This window comes from Rhamphochromis sp. 'chilingali' (genome assembly GCF_963969265.1).
Source record: "Rhamphochromis sp. 'chilingali' genome assembly, chromosome: 7".
In the NCBI taxonomy this organism is placed as follows: Eukaryota; Metazoa; Chordata; class Actinopteri; order Cichliformes; family Cichlidae; genus Rhamphochromis; species Rhamphochromis sp. 'chilingali'.
The window spans coordinates 39,634,098-39,648,129 of NC_137934.1; the positions used below are offsets into that span (position 1 = coordinate 39,634,098).

General features: G+C 41.5%; 1 protein-coding gene across 6 annotated transcripts in view; it reads right to left on the minus strand.

The window, feature by feature from the left end:
* dennd5b (DENN/MADD domain containing 5B) overlaps positions 1–14,032 on the minus strand; it is a 78,672-nt gene continuing 64,640 nt past the window's right edge. For 3 of the 6 annotated variants that reach the window (XM_080886752.1, XM_080886750.1, XM_080886748.1), the window contains 14 exons: positions 12,832–12,963; positions 10,766–10,918; positions 10,495–10,573; positions 10,332–10,413; positions 9,944–10,072; positions 9,241–9,362; positions 8,671–8,816; positions 7,256–7,297; positions 6,821–6,939; positions 5,872–6,059; positions 5,224–5,306; positions 4,624–4,750; positions 4,110–4,284; positions 1–1,723 (listed from right to left, as the gene is read on the minus strand). In XM_080886752.1, coding sequence (XP_080742878.1) covers positions 1,540–1,723; positions 4,110–4,284; positions 4,624–4,750; positions 5,224–5,306; positions 5,872–6,059; positions 6,821–6,939; positions 7,256–7,297; positions 8,671–8,816; positions 9,241–9,362; positions 9,944–10,072; positions 10,332–10,413; positions 10,495–10,573; positions 10,766–10,918; positions 12,832–12,963 — 1,761 coding nt within the window. In that variant the 3' untranslated portion in view covers positions 1–1,539. Of the gene's footprint in view, positions 1,724–4,109; positions 4,285–4,623; positions 4,751–5,223; positions 5,307–5,871; positions 6,060–6,820; positions 6,940–7,255; positions 7,298–7,868; positions 7,934–8,670; positions 8,817–9,240; positions 9,363–9,943; positions 10,073–10,331; positions 10,414–10,494; positions 10,574–10,765; positions 10,919–12,831; positions 12,964–14,032 lie in introns of those variants that run through there. The other 3 variants (XM_080886751.1, XM_080886749.1, XM_080886753.1) reach the window with 2 other exon arrangements.

The window sequence follows — 14,032 nt, forward strand, 5'->3', positions numbered from 1 at the left end:
TAAACGTTCTAAAATTTCAGCTTATTCCTGATGTTTGATATGAATGCAGTAAAAAGCTGAACTGTGTATACTGATTATTGTTTTTGAAAGAACCGTTTTGTTGTTTTGTGGAAAAGTTTAATAACTGCCAGGACTTTAATTCATTAATGTTATACTTGAATTAATTTCTGTCGTATATTGTTAATGTGTCAGGTATCTCCATAGTGTAGGAGTTCACACTTTTGGCCCACACACGCTGGTTTCAAGGAAAAGGCATAAATCAGCTGAAATTCATTTTTCATTCTTAGATGAGCCTGTGTGTTACAGTTTAGCTGTTATTTAGTTGTTGAAACTGGCAAACTGGCAAGAAATCCTACATGAATTTGTGTGTAGGCAGATGGTGTAATTGTGTTTGTAAGGCACACAGCCTTAAAACCTGATCTTACATGCGCACATCTGTGAAGTGAGACATAGATGTATAATGTAGGTAGGAATGTTAGCCACAGGTTAAACTCTTAACACTGAGTCTGTCATTGTGTCAGTGATCCCTCAGCTCAGTCTCTTCATGGCATCGTACTCTTTCCGTGCACAAAAGCATTGTTGCTCACGCTAACAACAGTTAGGTTGATGCTACTATAACCAACAGTTACAGGTAAGATAATGCATCTACTCGTACCAACTGAAGGGGGCTATGCTACACACAGCTGTTACATGTCTGCTGCTACAGCTATGTCTCTATGCTGTCATTTCAGCATGCACTCAATTTTTTGTTTTTCTTCCAAGCAGCCATATTTCAGTACACTAAGAGAATCAATAAGGCAGAAAGATGCTGTGATTCATATCAGCAACGACAATCCTGCAGCCTAGAAAAGACCTTAAAGCAAAAACAATATAGAAAGTATTTTCATGCTCAATCATCAAGGTAAGGAAATCCCAAAAAGTGGATTCTGTTCATCTGGACGTTTCGTCACTCATCCAAGTGACTTCTTCAGTCGTACGCTTGGCCACCGCTACGTCCAGATGAACAGTTTTTGGGAATATAAAAAAGTAGTTCCCTCAAACATGACAGTGAATAACTGCTTTGCAAAAGTCTTTTTGGAACAGATTTTTGACTTGCAGCTTGAGTTTAATGTGAGCAGGAAGCCAAACAGTCATTTTCCAAGTGTACTGAAATAACAAATACATGGAAGGCAGGAAGTGCTTCTAAAAGCTGATATGTCTGCAGAAACCTGTGCACTGTGATGAACAGCATTAGTTCATCAAGTAAAAAACTACAGATCCTTGGTCTGATCTTTTGTTTAAATAGTCTTTGAAATTCACAGGAAGAGTGGAAATACTGCATGCAAGCTCATGGGTCACCCACAAATTTTAACATCTCTCATGAAGAATCAAGCAACATGAGAACATGTGGAACTTATTGCTTTGGTTTCCAAATTGTCCTTTCAATTTAATGTCCTCCAAACCTTATCATCCATCTAATCACAAGGCCAAGGAGCTAACAGTTAGACGGACAGAGTGAACTGAAGAGGAGGACAGAAAATTAACCAGAGTCCTGTGGAGCTAAAGGTTGATGCCTTTGACCAGTGAGGCTTCCAGTGTGATGGAGAAGTCGTGCAGTGTCTCAAGGACGCTAATAAGGGTATTGAGAGTGGAAGGGTCTCTGAGCATTGCTGTGTCCTCATACATCTGCAGGATCACTGGACATTCCACGAGCAGGGGGAGCCACTGGGGCAGCAGGCGGTCTCTGTGGGGCCAACAGTGATCAGAATTATTAAAACTTCACAGTTTATCGCATTTTAAATTTCAATTTTTAATTCAATTTAGTTTTTAAAAAAATGTTAGTTTCAGTTTGGTTTGATTATTTTTATTCATTATTGTAGCATTATGTCACAAGATAAAGCGCCTCGAGGTGACTGTTGCTATATAAACACAACTGAACTGAATTAGCTTCAGTTTGAGTTGCTACACAAAGCCTCCCATTGCTGAGGTGACAATCCTGACCACACTGACAGAGACTCAACCCAAGGACATCTCCTAATTATTGTTTAGTTTGGTTTTAGTTGAACGCACAATATGATTTGGTTTAGTCTTATTCAAGAGTCCAGTTTAATTTTAATTTCAGTGAACAATGTTTTTCTGCATACCGACAGTAGTGTTAGCTTTAGTTTTATTAACTGTAATAATGAGACAGACAATTTAATATGTGTAGTGTATAGTAAATGTGTGTGCTTATGCTATGAACAATATGTAAGTAAACAGTCTGTGTCAGTTAAACGTAGTAAGAGTTAAATCGACTTAAATGTTAATCAGTGGTGAGACTGCAGATTTTCAACAGGACTAAAAAGATAAGCAATGTGGATTACTGGGTCTGGTATTGAGATGAAGCATGACAGGTGGAATATCCGGAGGCTCAACACAGGGCCGGCAATGAAGACAGAGACTTGGGAAAGAGGCCAGAAGAAGACAAGTTGAAGCCCCTCTGGAGAACAAATGAAACCCTCAGGAGTCTTGAGAGCAGGCTGTCCATAAGAAGACAGAACAGGAGCCCAGCAATGAAGACGGTGGACTACCAGAGATGACTTGGCCAGCGATGGTGAGGCAAGACAGGGAAGCAGCAGCTACGGCAGAGGCCATCTGGTGGCCCAACAGGAGGCCAGCAATGCTTGGGAGGAGGCCGAAGACAAGGAGAAAGGCCGGGAGACTAACGGCTGAGGGAAAGCCGAGCTGGTAGCTGAATTTAAAGCAACTGATGGTGAAGCACAACAATCTGCTAGTTTTGAAAGTAGCAGCCATCTGGCTCAGACAACATGGGACCCTCTGGCTCAGCTTCTGGCTGCTCATGTTCAGCCTGTGCAGGACCCACTGAAGGCTCTGGTGACTGGGAATGTGCAGAATCCACTGAAGGTTCCTTCTAGGATCTATGCCCAATGAAGAGGATTGGCTCCCTGGCTCAAAGTACTATATCATCTCAAAGGAGCACTTTGCGCTTAGACTGTGGGATTTCTTTTAGTTCCTAGGGCATTAAAAGTAGAATGGGAGGCAGAACCCTCAGCTTTCAGTTTGGATTCAGGAGAAAAGCAGGTTTTCTACTTAGATTAAGCTTAAAACTTTCCTTTCTCATGAAGGTTGTAGTTGGGGCTGTATCAGGTGACCCTTCTTTAATTATGCTGCACTAGGCCTAGGCTCCTAGGGGCTTCCCATGATACATTGTGCCTTCCTTCTTCACTCACCATGTATTTATACACCACTTTGCATTTAATTATCATTAACTTCTGCCACAGTGAAGAGAAACAAAGAAAAAAAGAAAACAAGCCAAGTGTCACCTGTGGCCTGTGACTCAGTGTTTGTGTGCTTTAGTTATATTCTTTAATTATTGTAATTCGTGGGTTTTGGTTCTGCTGTGTTATATTTTTAGTCCTATGGTTTTGGTTTCTGTCATTAGGCTGTCTCGTGTTCCTCGTCTTGTCACACTCGTCCTCGTGTTCCCTCTGTCTTCCCGGTCAGCCATGTCTCTCTGTCTCAGTGTCAAGTCCACATCTTTGTTATACCTGTTTTATTTTGGCGGTCCCTCGTCTCATGTCAATGTATCTAGTTTTGCTTCCTTTGTCTCGTTCTGGCTAGTTAATCCCAGCTGTGTTTCCCTCCCATTTCCCACTCTGATCACTCTGGTGTGTATTTAAGCCCTGTGTTTTCTTTGCTTTGTGTCGTGGCGTACCCTCACCATGCTGGTGGTTTCCTGTCTGTGTTCATGACTAAAGCTTAGTTCATGTTTCTTAGTATTTAGTTCTTGAGTCCAGTTTAATATCTAGTTTGAGGTTTTACTTTTTTTGTTTGAATGAAAGCTGCTATTAGAGTTTCACTCTTGACGTCTGAGAGTCCTGCATTTGCTGCCAGCCACACAGCACTCGCCTCGACAGTGAGCATTTATTTTGTCCTGTCTCCCCTGCCCTAGAGGAAATCCAAGACAAATGAAAACTTCTGACCACAATCGTGACATGTTTTTAATATGTCAAATTTCTGATCGAATAATCACAAATCAAAAGATGCTATCAGAGCCCACACCTGCGCAGGAACAGCTTCCATCACAGCTCACAACATAATTTACATTAATTCGTTGTCTCCACACTGACCTGGCTCCGAGGCAGACTAACAACTGGAACTTTCCGTCCTTGCCGATGTTTCTGGAGGTGGAGTTGATCGCATTGAAGTAATGACAGAGTGACTGACAGGTCATCTTCATGGCCTCAGTGGTCTCCTGAAGGTCTCCCACCTGGTCAGCTGACTCCATGTAGGCAACAGCCTTCTCTGTAGGGTTTTAGAGGAGCATCACACACCATATCAGCTTACTTAAAGCGCTCTACTGTTGTGTAACAGCTCAACAAACTGAGAACACTAGGCTGAAGGCTATGTTACAAATTCATTTGAAAGCCCAGATTACACAAAAATAATTGTAAATGTTGTATAATCCTCTACAAACATGTATAAAAACCATGACACATGAATAAAAAGGTATTCCACATTTTTTCTTTAATCCAGTAAAACCAGTACACATTGTAACACAGTTTAGCCCTTGATTTTCTGCCATGGGCCAAACTGAACAGTTTTCCTCATCAGCAGCAGAGCGTGCCGTCTCTTCACACTCACCCACAAAGTCCCACACAAACACAGTCTTCTGGAAGAGCCTGGCAGATTTGAAGCCGTGATGGAAGAACTGTTCCAGAGCCGCGACCAAGCTATTCTCGCCGCACAGCAGAACAGTCAGACTGCCTCTCTGTGCAACACACATCAACACGTCAATGCACAAAAGCAAATGTTGATACAATGTAAGAAGTTTGACATTTAGCAAGTGACGCTGTTACTTTGTCTGTTACTTAGTACACACATGTAACGAAGCTTGCTTGTGTGGGCAGGTAACTTGGCACCCTGTCATCTAAGTGGCTTAACACTTTTTGCTAATTACACTATTCCCATGAACGTTGGAGTACCTCTAAAATTCGATTCAACAATGTGCTGTGACAGACTGTCACTGAAGAGAAATGACTACAACTTGAAAGATCATCACTCTTTCAGACTTTCTATGGTCAAAGCACAACTTTACTTATGGAAACATAATGAATGCACTCCCTGATGGAAACAGGAAAACAGAACCCACACTACTCAGAATTCACAGACAGCATAGCAGTAGTTAAGCTATAAGGCACGCACTCATTAGAAAAGGATTTCAGAGTGCTGAAAGTCACTGACCTCTTTCTCTGGTTTGTGGAAGTGTTTGATGATGTTGTTCACTGCCTCCCCAATCCCCTCTTGGATTTGTGCTGAATTCAGCTCTAGAATGGGGAAAACATCTGCATCAGTACAGACTGCTACAGACCTCTGAACCCTGACAGCCTGAGGTAGCAACAGCTAATGTCTGTAGCTACCATCCTTCCTGGAAACGCTGCATTTTTGAGCTGCAATGGAAGTCTGAGCTTTAAACCACACTTTAAGAATTACCCATATAATTGAGTTCCTGGCAGCTTAATAAAGAGATTATCATTATTATTATAGAAGTTGATATGCCTTAAAGTTTCCAAAAAACTACTGCAGAAAGGGTTTTTAAAAAAGCATTTAATGGAAGCCTGGCAGTCTTATTTTGATGATATTATGAGATTCATTGCACATAAAAGCTCTAAAATAATTGAAACATCGATAGAGCCTGAAAGTGTTTAGTGAGGTGGTGGATGACTGAGTAATTGCACACAGACCATCTTTTGTTCCTACTGTGGATAAAATCTATTTAAAATCCTGCACTTCAAATATCAGAAAGTGCGGCAAAACCTGTCAGGAAATGAAAACATTTCATTCTCAGTATTAGAGATTTCCTGTTGTGTGAGAACGCTGACAGTTACTGACTGGTATCTCGTCCGGTGAGCGATGTGATGCTGATGCGTCTGCCCTGGGAAGGTGAACGCTGTAGCGGGGGTGTACGGCAGGCCCTTGCAGAATCATCCTCTCCGCTGGGCAACACTAATTCCCCGATTAGGACCCTTTCCAGGCTGCCGTCATCCACACCCTTACCGAGCCATCGACCGCAGGGGAACCTGATGGACAACAAGGTGCTGAGGTTACACATCAACGCTCTACATCTGTTGGCATCTTTCTATTTGTTCTTCTGATTTTCAGGGGAGATATTTTATATTTGACTTGCTATCAACAAACACGCAGAATGGTTCCTACTAACTAGCACTTGGTGTGCATCAGAGGGTGATGTACTAAATGTGGTTCAGACACACAGGCGGGCGAAATCTACGCGTTTTCCATCCGTATATCGGTTTGTTCTTTCTCCACACGTCTCCGCTCTGATCTTCTCTCTTTGTCTTTCGTATGTTTTATATTTTGTATTTTTCAGTGTCTTGTTTCTTTTCTTGTCTGCTTTTTGACGTTATGAGAAACAAACAATTTAATATTTTCTCCGATTGGGTTATACAAACAAAATTGACCTCCAATATTGTCAGTGAGCCACACATTCCAGTTAATTTAACAAATGTCTCTATAATATAATATAATGCTGAATGAATATGCCTTTTTTAACTCACTAACAACAAAAAACACTTTATTAATTTTCATTTTAAATTCATCAAAACTGCCGAGAAACAGCAAACTATTAAATGCCCAGAGTGTGACACACGTGCGCCAGCAGTTACACTCATGACAGGACGGTTATCGGCTGCTAGCTGCACTCTTATTGGTCGTAATGTTGTCTGAGGTCTACAACAATCTAATTTGGCTGCACAGAAAAGCATGTGAGGGAAGTTTACTAAATGAGTAACAACAACAGAACAAAGACAGGTCCTCTACTCGCCTGTAGGTGTGTCCTGTGATCTCGTTCCGCACCATCACACAGTCCACCAACCATTTAGCCAGGAGGCCGGCATTATCGTGACCCAGCTGCACCGTGGTGAGCTTCCCCAGGTTCTGACACTGAACACAGAGAGCAACTAGTTAATCAATACAATATCAGATCCTACTCTCTTTCATTACTGTGCATGATATACTTGTCTGTCTCTGGTTAATTCAGTTATTTGGGCACAAATGTTTTACTTTTTATTTATTTATTCAGCATATTTTCCTAATAGCTCCAGCAAAGACACACAGAGCACAACTTCAGTCAGCACTCATGTACGCAGGGTAAAGGAGCAACTTTGAGCAAGTCAAACACAGAAAAGAAAAGCAAGCATTTCAAAGGGATACGCTTGATGGTGGGAGATGGAGCTGTAGAGCAAGGGCTTTGCCTAACCTTGAATATGGCAGAGATGTGCGTGTGAGGCCTGAAAGCAGACTGAGGGAGATGGAAACATACGTTAAGACACAAAGAAAGGACAATAAAACTCACTCATGCATGCAAACTAGGCTTGGCTCACAGAAATCCTACTTGCATGATTTGACACTGTAAAACAAAATTGATTTATTGGAGTGCACTGCATAGAAGTGCAACTAGAGGGCAGTCTTCACATGACCTACATCACTTCATAATCGATCTTGCTTGATGGAAAATTTCTTGAGGTAAAAGGAGAATTGTTTAGGGCTTAGGAAGTAGACTGCTGTGAATGTGATGGCAGATGCTGCTGAAATTCACCACAACTGGTTCACTTTTAGAACTAAAACAGCAGCTTTAAATGCTTCTTAGTCAGGATGGGCGATAAACTCGCGCAGGCGACTTTTTTGTGAATTTATACGTTTTGTTTGCAGCGAATATTTTACTTTCTTTTCTTGTTTGTTTCAGAGTTATTATAGCTACTTTTTGGATTATTCATTTATTTAAGATGCACCAAATCGCACAAAAGACTTAACGTTACATCAAAGATTTATTTTTATGTTAGCTGGAGGAGACATTTTTATTTTTAACTTACTTTTGTGTTTCATTTTGTATTTGTTGTTTGGTCGGGTGTGTAAGACGGATAAACACTGGAACGACCTGTAAACACAGTTACAATGGGGAAAAGAAGCCAGTTTCTTTGTTTCCCTCCCTCCATTGTGGGTTTTTAAAATGTAAATAATATAATAAAGTTTTTGTTTTTTTTAACATGAGTTTGAGGAAATGAATGGCTGAATTTGGGCGCACTCTGAGGAGGCTGCATGTGCCTGCAGATGGAAGGCAGTGCCGTTAAAACAGTGTTATTTTTTTTTTCCATTGGCTCCTTCTACTGGGTTCAACCAAAATTATTAGCAAACTTACTCATGGGCGAATAAATGAATGGCTCTTGTAAAAATGATCGGCGAAAGGCTCGGCCTATCGTCGATGGTCGATGCATTCATCCACTCGCCCAACCTTAGTTCTTAAAACTGCAAAACTCGTGCAACGTGGACACAGAGCAGGAGAAATTCTCCAGAAGTTATGGGAACTAACTCTCCAGTCCAATATTGCCTATTCAAGAAATGCTGAAGCCAAGGCAAGAAGCATTTTACATATCACTTCATGTTTTGGAGCCTTGTCCCGAGACTTCTGGGATGAACTATTCTCTTTACAGCACCTTTAAGAAACACTGATTTTTGATTACTGTGGCTTTAAATAAGCTGCAGTGCACCATGTGATGTTTGACAAACAGTGACAAGGAGTGAAACATAGAAAACACAAACTCAATGCCTGCACACAACATCAGAGTGGCTGACAGCATGATCAACTTGTGGGAGGTCAAAGGTCACAGTACTCACATCAAAGGTCATTTCTAATACGTTCTTGGGGATCTGCATGATGCCCGAGTCTCCCAGTTCCCCTGAGACGCACACCCAGGGGTTGGATGTGGTCATAGCGTTGCTCAGCTTCTTGATGGGGATGATGACGACTCGGTATGGGATCACTGCAAAAAAGACAAAAAAAGCCTCACAATTTCACAGTCAGCTATTGATCCGTAGCTCTATGAATAAAGTAACTGACATTTTTACTGTAAGGCTTCAGTAGGTGGTGCAGGAGGGCTGAAGAGCTTTCCAGGAGTTTGATGTCATGCCATTATAAACAACACGACCTCATTATAAACAACAACACGACCTCTTTTCATAGAAATGCTGCTGACACACAATTTCAGTTCCAATATACGTTTATATGTGTGAGTGTATATATACAGTTCATAAAAATACACATTGATATGTGACATATTTAACAGCATAATTTGCTGTTTCCAATCACCTAAAGCTTCTCGTCTTAAAACGTTTCTTTTGTTCAAGAAAAGCATTGCTGTGGGTGGCCAGAGGTCAGAGGTTATGTGTAGCTGATGGAAAACTCACTGATGGTGGTGAAGACACTGGTGAAGCAGAAGTAGTCAACAGCATTGAGAGAGAGCAAATGGAAGAGGAACTGCTCCTTCTCCTCCTCACAGCGCAGGAAGGCGTAACGTTTGTACAGCTTCCTGTGGCGGTCAGTCAAGTCAGGTTCAGATACAGCGAAGTACATCACATCTCTCCTCATCAACATCCATGTCAAAAGTCTTTTTAGTTTGACAGTTTTTGCACCCTTAATAACTAAACAACAAAATAAAACGTTATCTTTCTAGACTAACAATTAGAGAGCCCGACCATGAAACTAGCAATGAACTGAAACGCTTCTGTTTTGTTTGAAGGGGCAAAATGGAGGCGTGCAGGGAAGCTTACAGTTATACTTCACTCAGAAATGGATGTGTGGAAGTCAAGTGGGAATGTCATTTGGCCAGATGGACCTTTTACCTCCTGTAAATGAATACAGCAGAAAAATACTCCCAGTGCTGCACTGGTGTGGCTCAGGGTGCTCACTGCTGCCCCCTGTGGCATGATCAAGCCACACAAAAAAGAGCCACTTTCTCCCACATCGTATAAAACGGAGGGTTTTCTACAACTTTGTGTCATGTGTTTTAACTGTATGCAAACCCTTACTGTGAAAACGACTGCAAAATGTATGTTTAATAGTGCACGACATGTAAATATGAAGGTGGGATTCAGTCACCAAAATGCTTACTTGGTTAAGGCTTGTCGCGACAGCAACTGTTTGAGATGCTGAGAGAGCAGCTTCTTTTCCAGGGACAGGCGAATCCAGGCTCTGGCTCGGCCAACGTCCGTCTTGATCTCTGACATACTCTGGATATGCCTGGGACAGACGGAGAAGAAGAATAACGCTGTGGTTTTAAGATGAAGGAAAAGTTATTTACTTTAACTTCACTTACAGATTTTATACATTTTCACAGATGCACCAACACGGACATACAAACTACTTGTTTACAGTACGTGCAGCGAGTATACTGTATATAATATGATGTTTAATACTAACAGGAACACCTAAACAGTGTTACTCTAGTCTACCTGTTGTAGAAGAGGCTTGGACAGTGCAAAGGACAACAAAGTCATACCTCATATCCTGAATGAGAGACACACGCAGAGAAGGCATCGCTATGGAACTATCAGACTTCCTCCTCTCAAGAAAGCGAGGCGCTACAAGGAGAGATGGATTTTTTGTTGATGCTTTAACATGTGACTGAGGCTTTCGACTGCGTGTGTGTTCGTGTATGTTACCTGGTGAGTCAGCCTGCTGCGCCAGCATCTCCTCCCGGGCCTGATAGTGCAGCAGATGAGACCACAGAGCAGACTTCCCCTGAAACATCACGATCAGCATGAGAGAGCCGAGGACAGAAATGACACACATAACAGCAGTTATTGCACCGATGGATGAGGCATCACATTATACACAGACACAGAGGGAGGAACCTCAACATCTATAGCGTGTTGAAGAAACCTAACATTTGTGCAGCACTGTATATATCTTTACTTCAGTGTGTGTGCTGACCTGTTTGACCTGCAGCCCGTGGCTCCAGATTCTCTCTAGCAGGTCACACAGACTGGCGATCAGAGTGTTCTCCTCTAATCCAGTGATGCTGGCCTCGCCATGACCCAGCTCCACCGCCTCGCGGCCCATCTTCTCCACCAGCATACGCTTGGTCTACACACCCACATACAATTAGAGGAATCACTGTGATATATTATGAACATACTTAAAATCCAAGGCATATGACACATCCATGTAACCTACCCTCCAGTTATATTAAAAACCACTGCATTCTGTGGATGGACGTGCCTCTTCATCATTTCTTATGATGGCTAAATGGGCAAACTGGAGTAGAAGAGCCTTGCTTTGTATTGTGGAGAATTTGTGTCATAGTTGAGGAACTTTTTATGTGTATGGGTTAGAGATGGCACGATACCACTTTGTTATGTCCGATACCGATATTGATATACCGATAAATTTGGATATCGGCCGATACGAATCCGATATAGTGTGTTTTTTAATCAATAAAAAAAACACTATAAATAGGGAACCACCCCCCACCCTCCACCTCATGATGCTTAATCGACGTAATCAACTTTAATTCGATGCAGTGTGAAAAAAAATGCACAGAAATCAATTATTTTTCCACAATAATTAAATAGATTCAACATCTTTCTTCTACAGAACTGCAGACTGCACAGATGGTACCTTCCCAAAGGAAAAAGTGCTACAGCTTACTAGGGTATATTAGACTTAATAGTTACTATATACAGTAATGGACTTCTATATGTTTTACATCAGATTAAAACTTTGGGTGTAAGATTCGGATAATTATTTATTAAAAGCTCGACATTTTAAATGAGAATAAGAAAGAAAAGTATGTCTTTGTGCCCCCTTTTCCCTGTTCATGCCCTCTCGGCCCCCCTGGCTAAACTTTGCTAGATCCGCCCCTGCACAGTTACAGCCGTCAGCTGCGTAGAAAAAGATCCTCGAGTAGAAAGTAATATTAAATACATTAACAACAGCTGATCAAGCTTAAACGTGCTGCTGTTGTTCAGCCGCTGGTTTCCTCTTTCTGGTGCAAAGTGGGCCAAAAACAAACAAGAGAGACGGACTCGCGACGGAAAAGCCGATCAGCTGATCATTGATTGAAGTGGCAGCAGGAGAGAGAGGGAGAGGCAGTCGCTCCATATATCGGTTGTCAAGCTTAACGCTGGAATGCTTTACAAACATTCAGAGATGAACTTACACACTTGCTTTACTTCTCTCTGGGATAACTTTCTCTGAGATAAAATGCTCGTTTGGTAGCGAGGCTCCAAATGCTCAACCAGACCACCGACAGGTCTCACACGCCACAGCCGCTCTATCACGTGACGCATACTGCTCCGACGTGCTACGGTTATGAGCCGAGTTACGCCATGTCGCAAGTTTTTTGAGGTGCTTTTTTGATATTTGATGGATCGATTACATTTTTTATTTCCCTCCGATATCCGATCCAGTAATTTAGGTCAGTATCGGACCGATACCGATAAGTAATATCGGATCGGTCCATCTCTAGTATGGATTTGGAGGTACTCTATGCGACACACTGCAGTTCATCGTTAAACATTACAGGAGTCATTTTGATAGAACGCAATAATGTGGTAATTTCACAGTTATTACCACTCATTCACCATGGTAGTTTATAAACAGGAAACAGAGCTGCAAAATGCAAAACTGCCCGTTTCTATTTAATAACATATTAATAACCAGGTAAAAACCCTTGGAAACAAACTTAAAGAATAGTAATGACTACCAGGAAACTCCTGTGGCAGTTTATGTGTAATAAGCAGCAATTTAATACTATGGTCATGATAGCTGATTAAAACAAGCATCAGAAAATCTGTAATGAACTGGAAACACTTATGCAAAATGTCAATAATTAAGTTTAAAAGAGTAACCCTTTAACTGAGAAGTATAAACTGTATATATATTTACAGTTTTCAGTAATAACTTCTGTAAATGAAGGACAGCGAATGAGTGCATGCAAGAATCAAGAATCATGGGTCATTTCCAAGTGCAGAAGCATTGCTGGGGTTCTGTTTCACCTTCATGCGACACTCCTTGAGCAACCCTTCCACAAACTTCCAGTTGGTCTGGGCGATCACGGCAGGCGACAGGTCGGAGAGTTTAGGCTGTCGCAGATTCTTCCCGAGGCTGCGGGCCTCCTGCATGTACTTCTGAAGTGCAGACGAAGATATTTAGTGAGATTTAAATAACAGGCACTGAAAGTGTCATTCTTTTGTATGAATGTTTGCAGTTAACACGTATTAGAGGTTGAGGTAAGCATCCTCACTCCTGGCACAATCTCACAAATACGTGCCTTCCTTATACACTGTTAATAACCTGTTCTAGTAGTTCTGTGACTGTTAATGGTAATTTTGTTCATGTGAGACACTTCGAGGAACTTAAGTGAGTTAAGTTAAAGGGTGTGACACAGGAGGCGAGTAAAAAGAAAGGCTGTGTTGGCAGGAAGTATCACTCAGTCTGGAGCATGGCATACCAAATTCAAAATGTTTCCTATAATGAGCTCTGAGTGCTTCGCAGAAATGAGAAATCCATGCTCTTACATCACTGTTCTCACAAACAGAAGATTTCCCACTGCTGCTGTTTCACATTTAAAGTGTTCAAAGCAGAACATGACATGGAAATAGCTGGAAATACTGTCAATGATGTATTTGATGTCCTTTTTTTTTTTTCAAATTAAAGGTTCAGTGTCTAAAATCTTAACCACTAGATGTCAGGAGATTGCAGTTAAATTAATTCTGTTTTTTTTTTACCATCCCAGTTTAAGAGGAAAATTCTAGCTATGGTGTTTTTGGCAGGTTTTTGAAGATGTCATAAATGTTTCTGTTGGTAAGAGCTGCTGTTTTTGCCATTGTTAGCTGCTGTTAGATGGCATCAGTGAAACTGATGGGACTTTTTATGACACTGAGGCCTAACATTGGTATACTGGTGTAATGGCTATAACTGTCTGGATATGGGATGGTCACATCTTCATCTACTCACAGTGACAAATTGCAACAATATGAAGAAAAAACAAGCTTGTTTATGCACGTTTTTGTGTTATTGCCCGGACTTCAGTCAGGAGACGAGGCTTCAGGTAAGACAGAAGAGGATGACATACATACATACATAGTAGATACATACATACACATACATGAAACGATAACACGCATTTAGGTAAATCTCGACCGCTGTGTTCAAGACAGGAGGGCAACATGGTGGTTTCCATAACTCGGTGCCAGG